The 21818-nt window shown below is 36.5% G+C and overlaps 1 protein-coding gene across 4 annotated transcripts in view; it reads left to right on the top strand.

The window, feature by feature from the left end:
* The window catches only part of MDFIC (MyoD family inhibitor domain containing), a 52274-nt gene that overhangs the window by 20250 nt on the left and 10206 nt on the right, over positions 1-21818 (top strand). For all 4 annotated transcript variants that reach the window (XM_057390492.1, XM_057390490.1, XM_057390491.1 and 1 more), the window contains exon 4: positions 15270-15545. In XM_057390492.1, coding sequence (XP_057246475.1) covers positions 15270-15545 — 276 coding nt within the window. The remainder of the gene's footprint in view (positions 1-15269; positions 15546-21818) is intronic.

Genomic DNA, 21818 nt, shown 5'->3' with positions numbered 1-21818 from the left:
ATTGTGTTTACATCAAAACGATTAAATTAGTTCTCAAAAATTTAAGAGTCAAAATAGTTTTTAATATTTTAAAATTTTTTTATTTACTAATAAAAAAGTGAAGGAGGAAAAGGGACTCATGGCCACAGCAGAAGCCTTAGCTAAGTAATAATGTTAAAACATTTTTTTACTATATAGTTACACTTTTTTTTTTTCTATATAGCTACACAGMGGAAAGACASRTTTGAATACTGCTTACTTCTATGCATTCTGATAATGTGGTATCTAATGTGCAAAAGTACCCACAAGTACCTTTCTCTGAAGGTATTTTTATAAAAGACAAGAAAAAACAGGAGCCTATGACCTATTGGTGTGTTGTTGTGGTGTGGTTTTCTGTTTTCCCTTAAAAAATTCCTCATGATCCAAGCCCAGAGGAGCCTTTTGAAAAACATTAAAATGTCAAACAGCTGTGGTCACTCAGGCTATTTCTAATACCAATTTTGTTAAATCATTTTACTGATGAGTTAGGCCTCCAGATATATTGAGGCTTGATTTAAGAGAATAATTAATTATTTGCCACCTGAGCCTTAACTCTTTTTGAATGAACTATAGTGTTCTGGCATGTGAGAAACATAATTTTGTGTGGAGACTGCTCTTGAAATTTGTGATTATTAAATGCAAACCCATACATTCTAATGCAAGAGCTTTTCAAATTCTGAGTTTGTCTGGACCCATGAATTTTGGAGGGTTAAATTTTACTTCTAAACTTCCTTCCCTCAAAATCTATGCGGTGTCTCAATTATTATGTTTCCATTTTTAACTGTAAATATTATGGCGCTTATTTGGAGAAAATGTGACAATGCTGTTGTTAATTACAGCAGAATTTCAACTAAGAGACTATTTCCTGTTGCAGAGGTTCTTCAAGTTTAAGTGAATTTTATTGATTTATAGCTCAGACTTAAAGTTGTACAATGTTTGCATAAAATGTTAAGAAGTTTGCTTTTGAAACAAGTGAAGTACAGCAAACTGTTAGGCAAGCCTATGAAAAAAAGTGGCCTGTGAGTCAGATTTGACCTTCAGGGCAAGTTTTTACTCCTGAAAGGCAGCATAACCCATTTGCCTGTTCTTTGGCAAAGCTGGGGCAAGTCTGTCATCAGGTACAGGTAACTCTGAAATACATCTTCAAAAATAAAACCTCGTTGGCCATTACAAGGCATCAACTTTTCTGCATCTCCTTTCTTCATTAGGAGCGGTGCCTATTTGACTGTATTCCATAAGCTGCAAGTTGAAATAGAATTCACATTTTGACTGGAAAGCAATGAAAGATTATGTTGACCAAAACTGGCCATAAGAGAAGTGTCAAACCATAATTAACATCTTTTAGGTCTGTAAAATTCAGAAATACAGATCAGTAAACAATATTCCTTTTGCTTGAATTTTGAAATGAAGGAAACTAAGTTTTGGGGAGAAGATTTGAGATCRGCATGCCTGGAAAGGCTTGTGTGAGGGATCAAACCCAGTTTTTCACAGAGGTGATACACAAAAATATTTGGATTAAGAGGCAAGATACAGACCTGACTTTGGATAATGTACATGTCATTTTCTTATAGGTGATTTTATCAAATTACAGCATCTCATTTAGTATTTCCCAGCTCACTATGTAACTTTGACTCTAGGAAGTATTTCCCTACCTCAATATATATTCTTTTTAGGAAGTATTTCCCTACCTCAATATATATTCTTTTTACTGTGTGATGACTTTTTAGAGATGAGTCACTATCATATTTATAATGTAAAATCATTATTGGTATTTGTAAATATTTGCATACAGTAATAGATCACTCAGTGGAACTATATGCTAATCGCACTATGGAGTAACAAGCAGGGTGCATTAAGACAGCTATGAAGATCTGTGTGTTTTGTGAGAGTTGTCCTTACAGCCATTCTGTAARCTGTTCTGTGCTGGATTAAATATTGGAAACTTGCAGCTAGTGTGAGTTCTCTATTTACAACAAATAGGACAGTGTTTAACTTTGGAAATATGGAAGGGAAAAAAGCAACTCGCAACACTTTTTAAAGGAGAAATTCTAGAAGAAGGTATTTTTTTTTAATCTGTTCCTCTTGTTGTTCCAGTCCTTTGACTGTTAGTATACTTCTCTGTCCACTTGATTTTCTGATTCCCATTTGTAGCATAGTGTTATGCCTGAGGAATCATTTTTTACAATTGAGTTGATAGACGCAATTTTAAGTAAATCACTATTTGGTTTTGTCTGGGTTGTTACAGAGTATCTGCTCCTCTAGCATTATGAGAAGTACAATGAGATCGCATTTGCTGTGCTATGCTCCCTCCTTGAGCAAGAGGAAACCTGGCAAAAGCTTTTGTTTGTTATCACATCTGCATCCACATGAGGGATTCTGCTGTGATAGCTGGACTAGGGCAAGAAGTTTAGGTCTCATTATTAACATTTTGTTGAATATTTTTGGAACAGGTCCTTATGGAAAAGGAGAGAAGGCTTGTTTTATAGCACAGGAAGGTTTTGACAGAAAAATACACTTTGCTTTTAAAACATAGAGATAGAAGTACATTTCACAATGACTGTAATGGAATGGCATTTCAAAATATTGATTTTTAAAAAATCCTTTAGAATTTAGAGTAATTTTGTAGGAAAGTAAGGGGTGTGTGTCAATGCTAGGGTGGAGTCAAAGCTGGAAGAATGCTGAAGGTTTGCTCCCATTTTTAATAAATTATTCTGTATCCTCTCTCCCATATTTGTCTTATAAAGTAAAAAGATAAAGAAAAGACTGACCCATCCCTATAATAGTTATGACTCCAAGCCATTTTTCTTTGTCCTGTTTGCATAATTTCTCTAGTGCCCCCTTTTCCTAATTTTCTTGTTTGTTTGTCTGCTTGCTTGAACAGTTCTTTGTTTCCCCACTTCTTTTGCTTTGCAATGACATACCTGTAAGCAATGACAGTAAAGTTGTGCTTTGAGGCTGACTGGAAAATTATAAAGTGCTTCAGTGTAAAACTTGTTTCAGCATTTATGTGTTAACATCAACATTTAAGCTGTTTTGTAAGTAGCAATGAACCTTCTTGCTAGCATGAGTAATCTGACTATTGGASAATTAACAGTGAATTAAACATTTCRTAAAGATACTGTGCAATTCAGGCAAAACCCCCAGCTGTTAAATTTTACAACACACTATGAAGCTCAGCTCCTAGAGCCATGTGATTATGTGAGATTTAAATTTTCATAAAATAAAGGGATTCTGGTCTTCGTTTGTAGCTACTGACAAAACTGGAAAGTTAGAGACTGAAAATTGGGAATGCCAATAAAATGGATGTATTAAAAATAAAACATTGATCATTTTTGAGTAGTTTGTCTTCTCAGTACCATACTGTAATGAAATAGGGAATTTTGGCTACATTATAATAAGTGAATTAAATAAAAGGTGGTAGGGAAATATTCCCATTATGAGTTGTTAGTTCTAGCAGCCTCAGAAAATGTTAAGGCACAGTAAAATGTAGCCACTTCTGCTGACGGAACATGAAAGAAGAGGATGCTGAAATTAACTCCAAATGGCAAATAAAATGTCAGATTGACAGGGCTCGTCAGCAGAGTCGATAAGGTAGTATTAAAAACAGTCTAGTTCTGTCTCTGTAGCAGTTGTTTGAGTGGTTACCTAAGTGTTTTTGTTTGGGGCAAARAAGTGCGAGAAATGAGGCCGGGATGTTTGCCAAGCAGGGAATTGCTGCACAGCCCAGGGGGATGGAGGCGGCAGTTTGGCTCACCGGCACCAGCCTGGTCAAATGCTGCTGCTGCTGCTGCTGATGCCGTGAAYGTGAATGCTTTTGTGCGGCTGAAGGCTTGCGTAAGCAGCAAGGGAACGTTGCTTGTGTTTGATGTAGTTGCTGTCTATGCTATGCTGTACTTCGGATCTTTTTGGGTTAGAGAAGCTTGCTGTCTCAGCTGTGACTTTTTAAAGCTCTTGAACTATTAAAGGTCAAAAAAAAAAAGCTAAATTCTAGTGCTTTCACTTAAAGTGCTGCTTCTTTTCTGTGAGATCCTTCAGCTTATTGCAAAACTGTGTAACAAAATGTTTTTAAAATGTGTAAATGGACATTTTTCAGTATTGTGAATAATACTGAYGTAGCACAGATTTCACTGCTGTATCTGCACTCCATTAAAAAGAAAGTAATTGTGATTACTGTGCAGAAGGATTTTTTTTGTGACTAAAGGGAAGTATATCTTCTAAATAAGACAAAACAAAAGGTTTTCAGGAAAAAAAAAATCTGTGTTGCAAGAAGCACTGATTCCAAGCATGGACCTCATTCAAATTGAAATGCTAGTTAAAAGATTTTTTTGAACAAAAATGAACTAAATAACCTTCAGTGGCTCAAATTGCATAGTTTTGTAAGTTGAAAGAAATATTTTTAATAGAGAATGAAAATAATTCCATAGGTAAGCTTTTAAACATGTTGGAAGGAGAATAATCCCTATCTGCATGTTAGGGATAAAAACTAGTATTTCACTGTTAATATCATTTGGGTGCAACAATTTCATAGGGAATTATATCTTGCTTCATGAACAGAGTGGAGAATCAAAATTTTAGCTCAATTGTGCAATGAAAGAAAAATGTTTTRCAGGTAATCTCATCCCATTGAGACAATTTATCTGTTTCTTCAGCTAATCTGTTGCTTTCTCCTTTGAGTTAATGCATTTGTTTCTCTGAATTTTTGTGCTTGTAGCTGTTGGTCTCTGATGTGACACTGTTTTTCTAACAGGGCAGATTTGTGACTGTGTGGCTCAGATATCAGAGCTTTCTTGGGCATTGTTTGAGCAGCTTATGCTTTGCTTCCTTTCAGAAAAACAAGTGTATCGTTTTTATAGGAAGTTCGGTCTTCCCCAGGCACGGTCAGCAGTCTGACTTTTGCACTGCTGTAAGGGATGTACCTGTGAGCAACAGGCAAAAGCTCATTTAGCTTTTTTTCTTCTYATTGAGTTCATGTAGTGGATGTCATGTATGAAAACTTGGCCAGGATGGGTGGGTTTTCCCAACCGAGTCAGAAAGAGCTCTTCCTGGATCATTTTGGTAGAATATGACAAATAAGCAGTAAGTAAAAAATATTTGCCTTTTTTGTTTAGTATTAGTGACAATGATCGCATGTTGAGTGCATTCAGTTTTGAATTTAACACACAAAACTCTCAGTTGAAAAAGATTATGTTCTGAAATATTTCACTGCCTTTCCCCTTAGCATATGAAACAGCTGCTTTTGAGTCAAACAAACTTAAACTGCCTGTGGGGTTGGGAAGGGAACAGACAGTGAGCTCTGATACACAGATTCAGCCTTTTAGTCTGTGGTTGTTCATGGCTTTGAATCCAGGGAGGAAAAAAAGAGAAAGTTTTTCAAGGACTCCAATAAGAGCACTTTTCAAAGTATGTTCTCAAGAATCTTACTTGTGCAGCTTGCACAAAACCATTTTGGGTTAGATGGTGCCTTATCACTTCAAGGCACACCAAAACAGGTCAAAGGAGGAAAAAGAGCTCTCATTTCTGAGTCATCCTGGTGCCAAGCTGACGTTTTAATGGCATACAGGGGCCCATGAGACAGCATTGGTGATGGTGACTCAACCTCGACTTTCTGTGGGTGACTCAAAAGCCTTTGGTGACCTGGGGTCCCTGGAGTGCTTCGGGATGGGGATACCCCAGTCATCCAGCCCATGGGCACAGGAGCCAGTGGATTGGTGAGGGGTGTTCTGTACACATCGGCTAGACCCTGCTTGCCATAAGGGAATTCCTGCCACTGAAGAACATCYGTAACAAGAGACTAAGCCTTCTCAGTGTGCTTGATGTTGTCTGTCTCCTCACACTTTGCTTTTTCAGGATCAGGAAATAGATGGACATTTCCTGCTCTCTCTACCATGTTTCCATGTTTTTTTCTCTCCTACTGGCAGTCGCTCTGTTAACTATGCAATCTGTAGTAATGAAAASCTGGGTCATGAAGAGTTATTGTTGTGGACTTCAAATCCTCACTCTGCTTCCCGACACAGAATTTCCATTTTCCATTATGCTGCTGTTTYTGAACGTGGCTGATTTTTAGCCTGGGCTCCAGGAATCCTCTCTGACCTCGAGCAGAAGGGGAGCTAATTGCTTCAGTGCTAGATCACACTGTATAAGTACGAAGGGTTTATCTTATATTTCACTGCTTATCAACTAATGACTTATCATTTCATTCTTTTCTTACTTGGAAAATCTGTAGCAAGGACTTYATATCTACCGGGATTTTACTTGTGAATTTTTTTTGTTTCTTCTTCCATACTCTTTTCTGCCCTCACAGATTGAAGCGGCTTAGCTCACTATGTATTTTTTCTCTTTGTCTCCTTTCCCTCCAGTGCTGTCTTCTTCTGGGTGGTTCCTATCTGGTCTTTTTCCTTTTGATGTTTTTGCCCTGCTATTGTTTTAATAATGAAAAATCCCAAGTTTTAGCCTGGTGTTTGTAGTTACTGTCCATTTGCTTCCCCTTTTTGTTCCATTTTTCCTGCAGCTGTGCTTTTCTTCTTTCTTTCTTTGGTTTTCTGGTACTTGGTATCAGCCGATGCCAATCTTAGCATCAGCTATAGGTTGCAAGAAAGAACAACAAAGAGAAAATAAGTGCAGCAATAGAATAAAAAACTCAGCTGTCAATGTATACATTATTGTATACATTACTGTATACATTGCTGTATTTGTACTGATGTTCTGTGTTTTCCTGCTTCCTTTTTATATAACCCTCTCTTTATTACTGCCACTTTCTTGTTACTCCTATTTTTAATTTCTGTAGAATTGTTGAGAGTAGTGTTGGGTATTACTTACAATTCTAGAGATTATGAAGAGAGTGCACTGAGACCAGGTGATCACACCTAAGGTGGGACGCTTTCTAGRATCTTCTGAAATTCTGTCACTTGCAGGAGTTGTGGGCTAGAAATCAAGGGAACATTAAGGGAATTGCTCATTCCAAGTATTTCCCTTCAAGTTCTTTTTAAGAAGTAAAAATTACAAGTACAGCCAGTTAAAATGGTTTTTTTTTTTTTTTTTTTTTTTTTTTTTTTTTTTTTTTTGTATGGGTTTAGCTGACCTTTGTAATCTTGACATCTGGACACTTGGTGTGTATGGTCAGTGGAAAATAAACCTGACCTCTGAATATCTTCTCACTCAGACGCAAATGCCAAATGGGCTTGGCTCAGAAGCTGTTGCYTCACCATCCCACATTCTTTCCTGCGGTGAAACAGAGCATCGGCTCTCAGTGGTTGCTGGGGTTTGGAGGAAGGGAGSAGGAGGTGCTGGAGGCAGGAGGACCTGTTTGTGCACTGGCTCAGGTTACGGCTGTTAATGACACTGAGGTTATCTCTCCYGTCTGGTGCATCCTGCTGTGCCGCTTATGAGGCAATACCCAGCAAGTGATATCCTGTTGTTTGTAGCTTCTCTTTGATGTTTTTTACTTTATTTGGGAACAAGTAACACAATAGTGAAGGGCATCGAAACTGTATCAAATATTTGAGACTTAACCTTAATTCACTGGGACACCAGTGTTTCTTTATGCAGTGGCATAACTGTATGTTGTAGTAGGTATGAATAGCATAACTAATGTCATGCCAACAGCTTGGATTACCTTCTGTGGTTGATTAACCTTTCTTTTAAAATTGGAGTTCCAGAAGGAAAGCATTCTGTTCCTCAGTGAGATGGATTGTGTTGTACTCCTAGTGCCCTTTATAATTTCAGGGTCTGTCTTCACATTTATGAAATTGCTGATTATTGTTGAAGAAATAGATCCATTTCATTACTTAAAGAATTAGCAGAAAGCTAATTCTCTGATTCTTAATGCATTGATTATTTAGTTCTCAGATCCAATTTTTACAAGCCATTGTGCATTATAAAGGAAGATGTAACRACAATCAGCCGCACAAAAAATTCCCAAGTAGATGAAGATGACTTTTAATAAATTATTTTTGTAGAACACACAGGACAAAATAACTAAACATCTCACCTTAAATTTAAAAAAAAAWTWAAAAAAMCCMAAAAAMMWWRRMMAAAMMAAAMMAAAMMAAAMAAAAAMAAAACCACAAAAATCAACCCACCAAACAACAAACTAGCTGCAGTAGTAATTAATGAATCTATTAAACTCCATAAATATGCCCTAGGAGCGTTGGAATGGTGACCAGACTAAACCTGCCATTCCACATCTGTGCAGTACATAGTTGTAKTGCTGTGAAACATAAAAGCAAGTACAGTCCAATTCTTTTCCAGTCCTAGCAGAATGTAGGAGAAGGAAAATGGACACAGAAATGTTGCAGGTAGAAACCTTGCAATAAAATTTCCAGCTTTTGAAATCAACTTTATACAGGAATTTATTCCCCAGTGTGGGGGAATGCATATGCCAGGTGTATGGGTGTGTTTTATCTATAATGCCCTGGTTTGTGTTTGGCTCTCGGTATTTATGAGGTGAGTTGCTGTTGTTTTTTCTCACGAAGTGACAAACTATGCTACAGTAAGAACTATATTCAACTTTATGCAGGTGTGGTTTAACAGTCATTGCATTATATAATTATCTTTATTTCTAATTATATTGTGCTCTACCAAGAACTTGCAGATCATCTACAAAGTTTATCATTGATGCCAATATTTGCGGTCTCAGTAAAAAAAAAAAAAAAACATTGCTAATGACAGCAAGATGTGTGTTTGATAAAGAAGAATAATTTACTGACAATCTAATGGTAATTAGATGCCAAAGGGTATTTTGATTCTGAGATAGTTGTTACAAGATATGTAGCTAAAAGTGTTAGGGATTTACRCAGTTTAGCAAAGATTTAAAATTTTCTGTTGCAGTTGTTAAAGAAAATAAGTGGGCATTTGTTCATTTTGCTAAATCACATCAGGAAAAAGGATTTGTAAATAGAGAAATTCACTCCGTGTTTTCAGTTGGAATGCTTATCAATTTTGTAAACCCTGGCTACCAGCCCTTTTCATACTTCCCTGTGGTAACTGCATTTTTCTGGGTATGTCAAAGACATCTTTATACAATTCCTGCAACCCTTCAAACAGTGTGTGAAGTCCTGCAGTKCTTCCGAAGGAAGGCACTGCAGGTATSTTTGCACAGATATGAGARTATTTWGGGCACTGTCTTGTGCACTTGTGTTGCTTCTCAACCCATATACACATATGCACACATGTGTTTGCCATTCTTGTCCACCCTTCTCCAACTGAGAGCTGATGGGATAAAATGTCTTATCCCTTTGTCCCCTGCCAGCCTTGTTTCTGTTATACCAGGTGTTCCCTGGATGTGCTCTCAGACGTATTCTAACAAAGTGTTCTCAGTGTGGGTCCTGTAAAACTCGTACCAGCAATTTTACTACAGTATTTTCATTACAAAGGACATCCTGTTTCATAATAATATATTGTATTCATTTTGAAGATGTCCTCATGTCTTATAAGAAGGAATTCTAAAAAGGTGGTTGATGCTGTTCGTTGATACTTTGTTTTCCTTGTAAAGTCAGCATGGTATAAAAAATTCAGTGTAAAAAAATGATTTTAAAAGATAGATGGTGCCTTGATGGTACCTTATTATTTAGTTAATGTATGCCTTCTGTGATATTGTAGCTGCAGTATATTCTATTTATGTCCCAGAAAATATTCAAAAATAATTGCTGACAAAAGCCACTTCACAGGTTGACTCAGAGGTGCATCTTGTAATCTGAATGTTAATATTCTGGATAGGTAGACAGAGAAAGCTATTGATGTAGTTTGAAGATCATATAGACACTAGTCAGGATTTTAGTTAGAGAAGTGGGGACAGAAGGATTGAGATACTTGAGTTCTCCAGTTTCACTGAAATTTTGTACTTATTGAGCATATAACACATACAATATGTAATATTTTTTAAAATGTAAGATTTTTTGCTAGTCAGTTGTAAATTCTGCCTTTTATATCTCAAGAATTTGTGTTTTTTTCCAGAAGCAGTTTAGAATCACCTATTTTACTCTCGAATTCAGGCAGCCCCCGGTTTTTCTGTGCAATTCTTGACTGTCACTTGCTTTATTTTTCCCCTTAAGCTTAAGTCGGTGTTATGAAAAAGCACTGATAAAAACCAGAGGCCTGATTCTTACCTCCCTTACATATGATCTGTTCCATGTAATCCATGCAGAGGGAGTAGGAGCAACAACCACTGAGATCAAACAGTTTTTCCAGCTCAAATTAATAAGTAGATCTTGGCTTTCAGTGTTAGTGGACCCAATCAAGACCTCTCTATTTCCAAAAGAAAGCTCATCATCTTATTGCGATTGCAACTGTTTTAGGAAGAGAGAAGTGTTAAGAATACTGTCAAGTGAAACAATATGTTGTATTTTCTCAATATTTGAAAATACCATTACAGTTTTTACAACCAGGAGTTGTGCATTTTATTCCTCCCACGTCCACCTGCAAAAATAGTGTTACCGTGGCCTGATTTGTCATCATAAACTATTGTGTCATACACCAAGAAAAACATCGTTTTTACCTCTATGGGTGTGTAGTCAGATAACCCAGACTGTAAACTGGAAAGTATTTTTTCCATCACTCTCATTGGCCAGACTAGCAAACTCCATGGGTGTCTGTGTCAGCTGCCTTGGAATTGCTTTTGATGTGATTAGGCTACTAATTAACTSTCTCAATTCTTCTCTCCCTCCTGATGTTTTCTTTTGATTCACTTTGACTCGGAGGAGTCTGCATTCAGTGTATGTTTGTTTTTGTGTTTTGTCTAAAATCCCTAATGATAGCTTAGACTGTCCTCTTTTGGTTGAGAGTTTCCYTCAGTTGACATTTATTTTTCTGTTAAATGCATGCATCACGATTTTTCTTTTAAGAATAGCTGGAACTTTGCAAGGTGTAGAAAAWGTGTATGATCAGGGTGCGTTCATATCGTTTAAAGTGTGCTAAGGGTTTTACAGTCTGAAAGAGAATGTGCATAGTTACTTCAAAACCATCAAAAAACATGATAAATATTTCCTACTTGAAATCACCAGGGAGTAACCTTACAATTAAATATTATGTAAAATCAGTTAAATAATAGCAGAAGTTCCTGTATTAAGGCCCACTTTGCAAGGAAACYGACAAGGAAGTGGTGAAACATGCTAATAGATTATAAGCTATAGCAATATATTGCCTTTTTATTGCTTTTCCACAGGCAGCAGATTCATGTGCAGTTATTACTACCTACATTATCTGCTAGTTTTCTATCAAAAACGATTCAGTCTATTGAATCATTAATCTAATATTTATCATTCTTATTGAAAATCCACTAGTGTTAGCACTGTATAAAATATTGACTTAAATCTACTGGTTGTGCTAAAGATTAAAAACATATTAACCTGAAAAGCATGGTATTTCTTAGGACATTTTGAAACTACTCATTGTAGATGTTTGAAATGACAATTTTTCTATGTTGTCTGAGGAATTATTTTTTTCTTAAATCTTTAACATACAGTAAGTGACCAGTGCCATCCTGATTTGACGATGCTGAATGTTCATCCAACACACATTTGAAATTTTGATGTGTATTGCATTAGTTAGTGAATATCAAGAATAACATTTTTGCTCATACATAGAGTGTAAAATGGGATCTTTTGTAGCAGCACACGGCCTGTTTAGAATGATATAACAGGCGCTGAATGTTCACATATCAAACAAAATGCCATCTTTCTGTAGAAAAGAGGTGTCAAAAAGTTTCTTTGTACCTTTAACGCATGTGATTATGTAGTACAAAATGCAGAGTTTGTAAAATTTCTTGAATATACAGGCAAAAAATGAATAATTCAAAACAACTCATAAGTTCTACATTCTATTGTATCTTTTATAACGCAGGCAGAAGATAGCATTGTGTTCCCAGTAGAGCTGAATTTGCACAAGTTACACCTCGGAAAATGCCAGATGGTCTATGGTCTACTTTTGAGAGCTGTCACATATGTAAAGATTTGAAAAAAGAAAGACAGCTGAATGAGAGCAGTGGATCATTAAAGAGAGAGTGAGAGTCCCTGGGTATCACTGTGTTTTAAGAAGCATTGTGTCGTTCTCCATATTACACCTTTTTTTTTTTTTAAGATATACACAACCTTTAAAAAATAAGGTAAAAATATTTCTGTTCTAAACAGAATGGTTGTGGTTTAATCTCGAAACTGTCAAATGCTTTTGTTCTTTATGCTAGAATGTGRTCATATGGTTCCTAATTGGTTTCAAGTGTGTTTTAACCATAAGATTCAAGTCTCCCTAGTGCAAAATTATCAATAAAGTTAAAATAAATTTAAATTGAGATAACTAATCCATTTGGGGTTTTACTCCATTTTGATTTGACCTGCATATCACATGTGAATACTGTAAAGCCAGTCAGCTAAAAAGTTGTATGTTAATGCTAAAAGACTCAAGTAAGAGTACTTCAGGAACAGGATTAATTAATAAAAAATTAAAATTAAAAAAAAMCATAGAAGTAAAAAATAATAGTAAAAAAATAATAAAAGTAAAAGCATATAGCTGTTTAGATTTTCAAGACTTTCCATTCACCCGCAGTTTGACAGAAACATGCCTAATTTTGAAGATTGAATTTTGGATATTTTGTCAAGTTACTGTATTGGAGCAAAGCCCAAAAAAATGCAAACAACTTGGAAGCTGCCACCACCAATTAAACTGGCTTAAAAAAGGTCATTACTGTCAATTTTATAAACTGTATAAAAACATAGAGAATTTTTAGATTAGTGTGTTGCTTTTGTTTATTGAGGAAGGTTAACTGCTCCCAAGTAATTCTAGTTCATTGGTACAACTGCACTGCTCCTTAGCAGGGAATCATAGGCAATTCAGGGTGAGGAAACATCATTACATGGAACATGAAAAACACTTCCTTGATTATGAAATTTCCATTTAAGTGGRATAATGAAGATAAACCTATGGGGTGCTGTGGACATAAATACTGAATTTTCGAGAGTAAATTATAATTCCTAAAATCAGCAAGGATTTTTGACTGTGGTTATGTCTACATTGACTATTTTTAAAATGGAAGGAATAACTTTTGATTTTTAATAAAATTAATTTTGCACATACATGGAAAGAGAATCTACACAAAGTGTTCCTGGTAATATACTTTTAATAATATTTATTCAGACAGGAGAAAATTCCCTAAAAATTTAGTTTGGTATCCTTATGAGAGTTTGGAAATTTTACCCAAACATAGATTACAAATTGAGTTCCAAGCTGAAGAAAGTGCCTTGCTTATGCTTTTGTTCATAGATTTTGCAAACACTAGTGCAAAATTGAAGAAGTTTCAGCATTGCCAATAAAAGTCTTTGGGCAACAGTTAATTCTTCGGGTCTCAGATAATATGCTCCTGTTTTGTTGGCTTGGAGGTTTGTGAGCAGTTACTGCTGGTAATGGAAGGGAAGGATTGATCTTTATCTTCCCTGTAACATCTTTGGGTAGTCTAAAACATCCAGTCCTCCCTTCTTTCCTGCAGCACAAAATTATCACTTTGGTCAAGGAGGTTCAAGCAGAGTTACTCTAACCCAGATAGATGTGGGCAGTCAAGGCTGTCTTCTGAAAACCTTAGTGGCAGTGACTAAAATATCAAGTGGCCGAAAAGCATGAAACAGTTCATATTTAAACTGTTATGAAAAAGTATCCTTTCTTGCTTGTGAGCGTGACCAGGACATAAGGTTTAAGATTTGCATGAAGTTTAATCTGGAAAAGTTTATGATAGTGGAGGAGGCAATCTGAGACTGGTGTCAGTGTGCTGGATAAAAGGAAAGCATTGAGGGTTTGTTASGCAAATTTGGAACTGAGTCCCTTTAGAGACCATGTCTTTCTAAATTTGTTGGAAAATTTGGTAACTAGTACCTGAAGAGATGAGTGGAGAAGTTTCTTTTAGAACAAGCTAACTATAAATATCTATATGTATTGTTACCTTGTACACAGTGTAATCTATATATGAATCTATACTGTGAAATCATCTGAAAATGGATATAAACCATCTGAAAAGAGAATGACCTGCAGCACTGTTTTTCCTTACTGCTGGTGCTAGTTTCCTGTTTGTTGAGTATCTGATAGGAGCTGGACTTTTTCTTTGACATAACATTTTTAAATAGTTGAAGATTGGACTGTCTGAGAGTTGATTGGGCTGATGCTTTTTTATTGTGAAATCTTGCTGTGTCACTGTGTGTACGGTTTAATTATTTTTCTCCCCATGATGTCTGCATTCTTTTTCTAAATAAGAATTGTTAAATTGAAATAATTTTTTTTTTATTACAAAGCTTTACATGCATGTTTTCTTTAGTTACAGCCTATAGAATACATTACCAATCCCTTTTCCTTGTTGTAACAAATATTCTCCTTTATGATAAAGTAGCTCAACACAGAATGGTCAAGTTTCGTGCACACTCATTAAAATGAGTTTATAATGTACTCTCGGAGACTTAGCCAGGTCACGGCATATTCTTACCTTGACATGGTTTGGGTTTTTTTTTTCTTTGACCATTTTACTATAGACGTTAAATCCCTAACTGGCACATTACAGTCATTTCTAAAATTGTGATTCTGAGTTGAAGAACATTGAGGGGGGACTTCATCTTTCCATAGCTGTGTAGTGTTTGAATACATGTTCCTTCTGGTTACCTCCTCCACAAAACCAGATTTTGSTTGGTTTTGTACTTCCCAATAATCCACAATCTTTATGAATTTAAGTTCAAACTTGTTAGCTACCTGGAWATTCCTGTTCTTCTCTAATGTACTGGTCTGTGATGGCTGAGTGTCATGTCACTCAGGTTATTTTCTGAAGGCTGGCAGGTTGGCCAGCCTGCATCTTAGCCTCTCACTACAGTCTGTATGTTTACTCCTACACTTTTTGTCTCATTTGGGTACATTTTATCCATTATTCATTTGATTCCCCCAGTACAGGTTTATCTCAGTTTTGCTGCTTTCGTTCCACTACTGACTTTTTCTCTTTCTTCTAATTGCTTTCCTTATTCTCTCTGTGTAGTTCACAGAACCTTGCAGACCTTTCCTTCCATTGTCAAATGGGGAGTCCAGGCCTCATGTAGATGTGAGGTGCTTTTTGAATACCTAATGATTATGTTTCATCTAGAGATATGTTTTGYTTTGTTGTCTTGATGGGGGAATGTTGACTTGTCAGTCTGTTTTTAGATCAATATGAGTGAGGAAAGTTGCATTCCCAGTCTAGCCTAAAGTGTGCAGTTATCGATTTACAATTTAAATTAACCCTTTCTTTCTTGCATTTTAAGCACAACCTCAACGTTTGCCTCAGCCAACTACTTCAGCACTGGAAAGGAGTGAGGAAAAAAGTGGCAAAATCCAAAATGGCCACGTGGGTCTGAGTAACGGAAGTGAAATTCACAACGGGGTCAAACACATGCCTGCAGACAACAGAAAGCTTTTGGCTCCTGTTTCAGAAAAAATGCACAGGAAAATTCAGTCCACCTTGTCTGTCAACAGCAACAACAGCAAGAAGAGTAAAATAAGTTCTGTGTTTTCTCAGAAGCCAGGTACTTCACCAGAAGGTAAGCCAATATTCTTAGTAAAAAAATCCCAAATGGAATAAAGACCAACGAAACCTTACTAAAACTTATACAATCAACTGAAAATAATTGAAGGGCATGACTTATGCTCCACAAGCAAATGTACGTTATTAAGATAAAAGACAAGCATCTTGCCCAAAGAAAATATTAAGTATTTAAAGAAAAAGGAAGCAGTGGGAGAGTTCTTGCTTTCAAACGTTTGGTCAACATAATCTGATAATGTTTTWGTCTTTGTACTTAGTATCCTGAACTGGTAGAAACTCCTGTCAACATAGTCACATATGCACTAGAAAAAAAATATTAAAGTACTACTAGTTCAAAGCATAGTAAATATTTAAATCCAGTAATGGCAGGCTCTGTGAGGGTAGACTTTGCTTTTGAAATGTTCTGTTAGCCAATATCCTGACTAGTCATGAGGTCTGAACACTGGATAATAAAATATTGGCTGAACTGTACTTCAGCGTTCAGTGTGCCATATGCTATATTTGGGAAGTATATAATGTGCGTGAGAAAGCTTCATGYTCCTTCAGCACAGCTTAAATAAGCAAAAGTAAATAATTTCTCTTAGGTTTTAGCTGTGTCTCTGTGTTCTTACTGCTTGCATTTACAGTCATGGTTCCAGAGTTCCTGAGTTTCTTCTCAATCCACTGTGTTCCGATTAGCTCTAATATACTCAGTGGACTTACTATTGCCCTTAACAAAAAGAGTGTAGAAGAGCTGGAAATTTTATTGATTTGAGGCAGACATAGATGTGACTGGTTAAAAAAATCACCTCCAGAGGGAGGGGACAGACACAGATTCTCAGAGAAATGGGAGACAGTAGTGTTCAGTGGACTGGGGAGGATTCTCAGATGAAAGGAAGAGGGATCAGAAGGACCACATGTAGTGGCCCGAACGAAGCCTACTGATGTCAGTGAAGTGACAACTTCAACTACTTTAGTCAAACTCACTCAGTGAATCAATGTGGTGATATCAAGAGCAGCTTCACTCAGACTCTTCCATGGGCTGGTCCCCCTTGCTATGGTTTATTTTCATATTTATCTTCAAGAGCCTACTGTTGTTTTTCTGTTGCACTGTTAGTCCTCTAACACTTCTTTCCAAAATCACAACTTCATACTTCCTGTATTCCCTTTTCTATTTAATAAAATATTCTTATATACTTTCCTTAGTGCACTTTGAAAAAACTGCATCTTATTAAGAGTCCTAGATCTTTTTGTGTAACTGAAACAAAGTGCAGGTCTCCGAATTTCAAGAAATCCAACCTCTAAAAACTAATTGCAGGTTCAAAGAGGCAGTGCCTGCCCTGTTCGTTCCCATATACAATTAATTATGGCAAGCATTTCCTTTTTTCTTCTAAAATTCTCCTTTAATAAAAACGAGTTGTTGGGCTCTTTTTTTTTTTTTTTGTTCAATATCTGGATATGTAATTATGTCAAATTACTAAATGATTGAGTAGAAAATTAATGATACTTTCAGATTTAGCTTTAAATTCTAATGTCTGATTTTAATATCCAACACAATTGTGTTAGTTGCCTGTTATTTTTATATACAGTCAAAAATTTCATTATTCTTAAAGGCATATCTGATTAGGATATAGATTATTAAATAGTGCTTGCATTGTATAGATTGCATTCTTTCAAATCACAAAAATACAGGATGGTCCTGATGTCACATGCAATTTCTTGAGTTACCTAATGGCTAAGGTTGAATGTACTCAACATTGTACATTTAGCCTTGTAATGTTCTCATTTTGGGTGTGAGAACTTGGATATATTCTCTGAATGGCTTGTCCCATTCTGCAAATTTCTGCAGCTCTTAAGTTTTCTGTTACTCTGAGCAAAGCACAGCTTTATTGTGCAATGATGGAAGTATGTCTGGTGTATTGGAATATGACTATGAGGGAATATTTGTTTTTAAAAATGATTTTCTGGTTTTGAAATTTGTTTTGCTTTATAGTTCTCTGACAGATATGTTTTATATTTGTGTAAACACAACTGCATGCACACATGTACAAGCCTTCTGACAGCTCCTTCAGCTTTTCAGTAACGTATCCTATGGGGCTACATGACAGAACTATATAAGTACTATTCTTACCAAGCTGTTGCCTTTCAGGAAGTGTCAATATATACTTCATTTGTTCTACCATCCCAGTGTTTTAGAAGATGCACAATCTGGCAGCGGTCACTTGAAATATCTAAATTAATACAAAAAAGAGCTCCTTATTTAATGGGAAGATGATTTATTGATAACTTTAAAATTACAGTGTTACTAATACAAGTCATGTTAACCCATTGTGGCTACTTCTGGAAGACCGCACTAGAAAAACCTGACATAAATAGCCAAGTTACTTGTTCAAAGGAGTGTAATTGCATTTAAATCAGCAATAGATGTGTATATATATGCTTGATAAATACATATAACTATGTCAGAAGACTATATTAATAAGCTCGGTGGCTGAGGGTTGCATAGGCACTTTTTCTAGATGGTGTACACAATTTGATTTTACCCTGACTTCTACAGGTTCTTTGTATAATAAATATTTTTGGGCAAAGAGGCATTTTTCTGAGCCATTGCCTCTTCTGATTCAATGAAAATTCTGACAAGGCTTACAGGAAGATGGAAAAGATACAAAACTATTGCAAATTATTTGCAACATTGCTTAACTACTTGGCTTTGCTTTAGCTTGTACCATGTTAACCTCATAAGCCATTGGTTACTGCTGAAGAGCTGCTGGGTTTGAATTTACTTAAACTGAAGATTTGCGTTTTTGTTTGGGCACATCTATATAGTGTAATAATTAACTTCTAGGCAGTTTTCTAAATAGTCTTATGCAGAAAGAGACTGTACTGTGGGTATTGGACAATGAATCACCTGAATTAATATCATATACTTACTTTAGTGTTGCATCCACAAAGTTTTAGTAGAAAAAAGTAAGATAAACTTGTACATTTTCAGATATTTCAATTCGCCTTAATTTTGCTATTCCTTATGTAGTACCTTGGGTTTTATATTCTAATTGCAAGCCTTGTTTGTTTTTTTAAACCTGAACCTACACACCCTGTATTTCTACTTCATCTCTCTTGTCTTCCTCCTTAAGTGTTCTGTTGTGGTGTCAGTCAGGAGTCTAACTGAATTAAGTGAAGGAAAGTGGCGAGAGAAAAAAAATTGAATATGTCCTCAGAAGGAAGAGAAGTGAAAATTCCCATTGTCAAGCTGAATTTAAACTATAGAAAAGAGAAAGTATTTTTCTTTTTTTTTTTCTTTTTCCATCCTGAAAGCTGCATTCTTCTTGATTCTTCTTAAAAGACAAGATGTGAATATTTCTGGAGCACCACTTAGTTACAATGGAAGGTTTGTCCAGGTCTGGTACTTTGCTGTAGAATAGTGTATCTGTTGACAAAACAGAAAGCCTGGAAGGGCTTGAATCAGGAYAGAATCAAGAAACATGATGGGCTTGCCCCGCCCCCCCGCCCCCGCCAGCACATGAGCATATTTGGGCCCATGCTTATTTGAAATTAACATGCTGCTTCATATACTGCAGATTTCGATAAGTTCGATATTTACTTTACCCTGGGTAGCAAATCTTCCTGTGAAGGTTGGTACTGCTCCTGTTGGTCTCCAAGTGCTAGACAGCCCTAACACAAGCTGTGAAGCCTCCCAGTCTGCCATCCCTCAAAAATTCACCCACTACAGTTAAGAACTCTTTTATTAATTGTTCCAGCTGCAAACTTCACTTGTGCTGTGGGGTCACATGTGGGCTTTTGAGGCTGAATTTGTGTAGGAAATGCTTGAAATGTAACAGACATTTTGGTAGCAGCAGTATAAAAGCTTTAAAATCTCCTTTTTTTAAAATGAGTCTCTAGTATATATCGTCGTGTCAGCATTCCAGAATATACTGGTTAGAAATACTCACATCCAGTGAGACTTAGGAGGGTGTGAGTGTACTCACTAGCTCTGCTTTTCCTCTGCATCTATTATTAATCCATATTGTCCCTAAAGAAGTCTTATTCAGCTCCATAACTTACACTACAAAAAGCCAAAGGAATTATGAAATAGTTAGAGTGTCACTCCTAAAAAGTAGTTTTTAAACACTGTTTCAGTTCTAAAGATTTTTCAAAGGGACTGGATAGGTTTCRGTGAATATTGGGAATAAAAAAATTTTAGGTCAAAGAAATTTTAATAATATTTAAATTATTGATACTAGAGGTGTCATAGTACTTCCAAAACTCTGGTTGGTAGGCCACTAGCAAAGACAATTGTTACTRTTTTGCACCTCTTTGTTATCAGCAGCAGAGAAAAACACCTTGAAAACATTAAAAAGCAAATGTAATGAGTAAAAAGAGGCCATACACTGATGCTGTGTTCAGATGCATCAGTACCTGTCCAGAGCAACTTAAAGAAGAGAGGGGGCCTAAAGGAGATAGCAAAGAGGCAGGAGAACAGTAGATCTAGATGTCAGGAAATGAAGAAAAATGAGTAACTGAAYACATACAAATGTGTATCAGAGTAGTGGAAGGTAAGTAATAATGGCATGCAGAGTTGGAGTAGGAAAGGGAAGGAGTTGGGCAGGGGGACGGATGGWAAAGGACTTTATTGAAAGGGGTCAGGGGCCAAGATAGGTGCTTATTATTTTCTAAAAACCAGACCCGAGTTTTCCTAACAAATCCTTATAAAGCTTGGTGTTRCTCATCTTTTGAATCAAAGCAATCATTTATGAAAAGTTAAGGATGAAGAGAGGGAATACAGACTTTAATTCCATTTTGACACGGAGCTCTCACTTCTGGTCAAGTTGTTGCAACCTCAGAGGTTACTGTGTTTGGTAAGGAAGTTCCCACAACTCCAATGACTTGATAATTTAAGTTTAATGTGGTACTTCAAGTACTCCAAAGACAGAGCATAAACAAGTGCTGTATTCACTTGGAAACAGTGGCTTGTTAACTGTGCTGAACAGATCATGAGCCGGTCTCCTGTGTGGAGAGATCTACACTTTATTCCTTCCTTCCTAGGCTCTATAAAGCAGAAAGGCACTAGAAGGCATCTTCCTTACAATGAGTTTCTTTCAAGAGAGGTCTGTAGGAAGTGTAATAAGCTAGATGCAGCAGTGAGCTAGGTAAGGAAAGCCTGCAGCTTGGGGGTGACACTCTAGGGAAGGACAGTCAATGCAGACTTGCCACCGCATTAAAGTTACCACTCATGCTTTTCCAGAAGCAAAGCCTGAAGCAGCCTTCCTCAACTTTCTTCAAATCCAGTTTTTAAAATTCAGCATTTCAGGGTGCATTTGAATGAGACATCCCTYTCCCCATCCCCCTTCTTTTTAGTATAATGCAACTTCATCTGTTCTAGATTTTGAATCCAAGCATGGGGTTGGTGGACACCATTTAACTCATGCTGCTGACTACATTAATTTATTAGAATATCCCAAGTGATACTGATGGCTTAACTGATGACACAGCAAGTCCAACAAATAGCCTTTGTGTTAAGCCAGRGTCTTAAGAGCTACTAGGTGCATACACATGGAAAGTAGTTAGTAGTTGTCTTAACACGCTAGCAGACTTCTATTTGACGTAGGAGTGTTTTACATTGGTTTATGTAACTTTATATAGGAAAAATGGCTTTCAGTAAACATTCCTTTTGTGCACATGATTTTCAGTAGGATTGGTTTGGGTTTTTTTCCTCTTGAGGATCACCAGAGTAGCAGTAACTTTTATATACTRTTCAGTCATTTGATTTGTATTATTTACTGTGCACTTATGAAATCCATCCCATAGYGTTAACTAATATTTAGGCAGCTACTTATTAGTGTCCTGCAATCTCTCTCGCCGAATTTTAATTGMTGTTTTAGAAATTAGTTCAAAGTGGATTTTTGTCTGAGCCTGAAGTGCTAAACAAGGGTTTTTGTTAGACAAGGTGTCGCRGTTTAGAATGCTGGCTAAAAGCCAGGCACCCACAACATCTGCCCATTCGCTCTCCCCCACCACCACACYGGGTAGAGAAGAGCGAAGGGGGAAAAAAAACTAACAAAAAGGTTCATGAGTTGAGATAAGGAACGGGGAGGAAACACTTGATGGACAAAACAGGCACTACTTAAATTATCAAGTGAATTTATTACTAACAAAGTCARAAGAGGAGAATGAGAAATAAAATACAACCCTCAAAGACACTGATCTTCTCCCCACTCCCTCTCCCCTTCCCACTGACTACAAAGTAGCAGGAACGGAACAGGGTGTGGAGGTTGGTCAGTTCAGGGTGTGGGGT

The sequence above is a fragment of the Malurus melanocephalus genome, unplaced genomic scaffold (assembly GCF_030028575.1).
Source record: "Malurus melanocephalus ecotype Western Australia unplaced genomic scaffold, MMel_1.1 scaffold_27, whole genome shotgun sequence".
NCBI classification, from domain to species: Eukaryota; Metazoa; Chordata; class Aves; order Passeriformes; family Maluridae; genus Malurus; species Malurus melanocephalus.
This window is presented reverse-complemented; position numbering and strand designations above follow the sequence as displayed.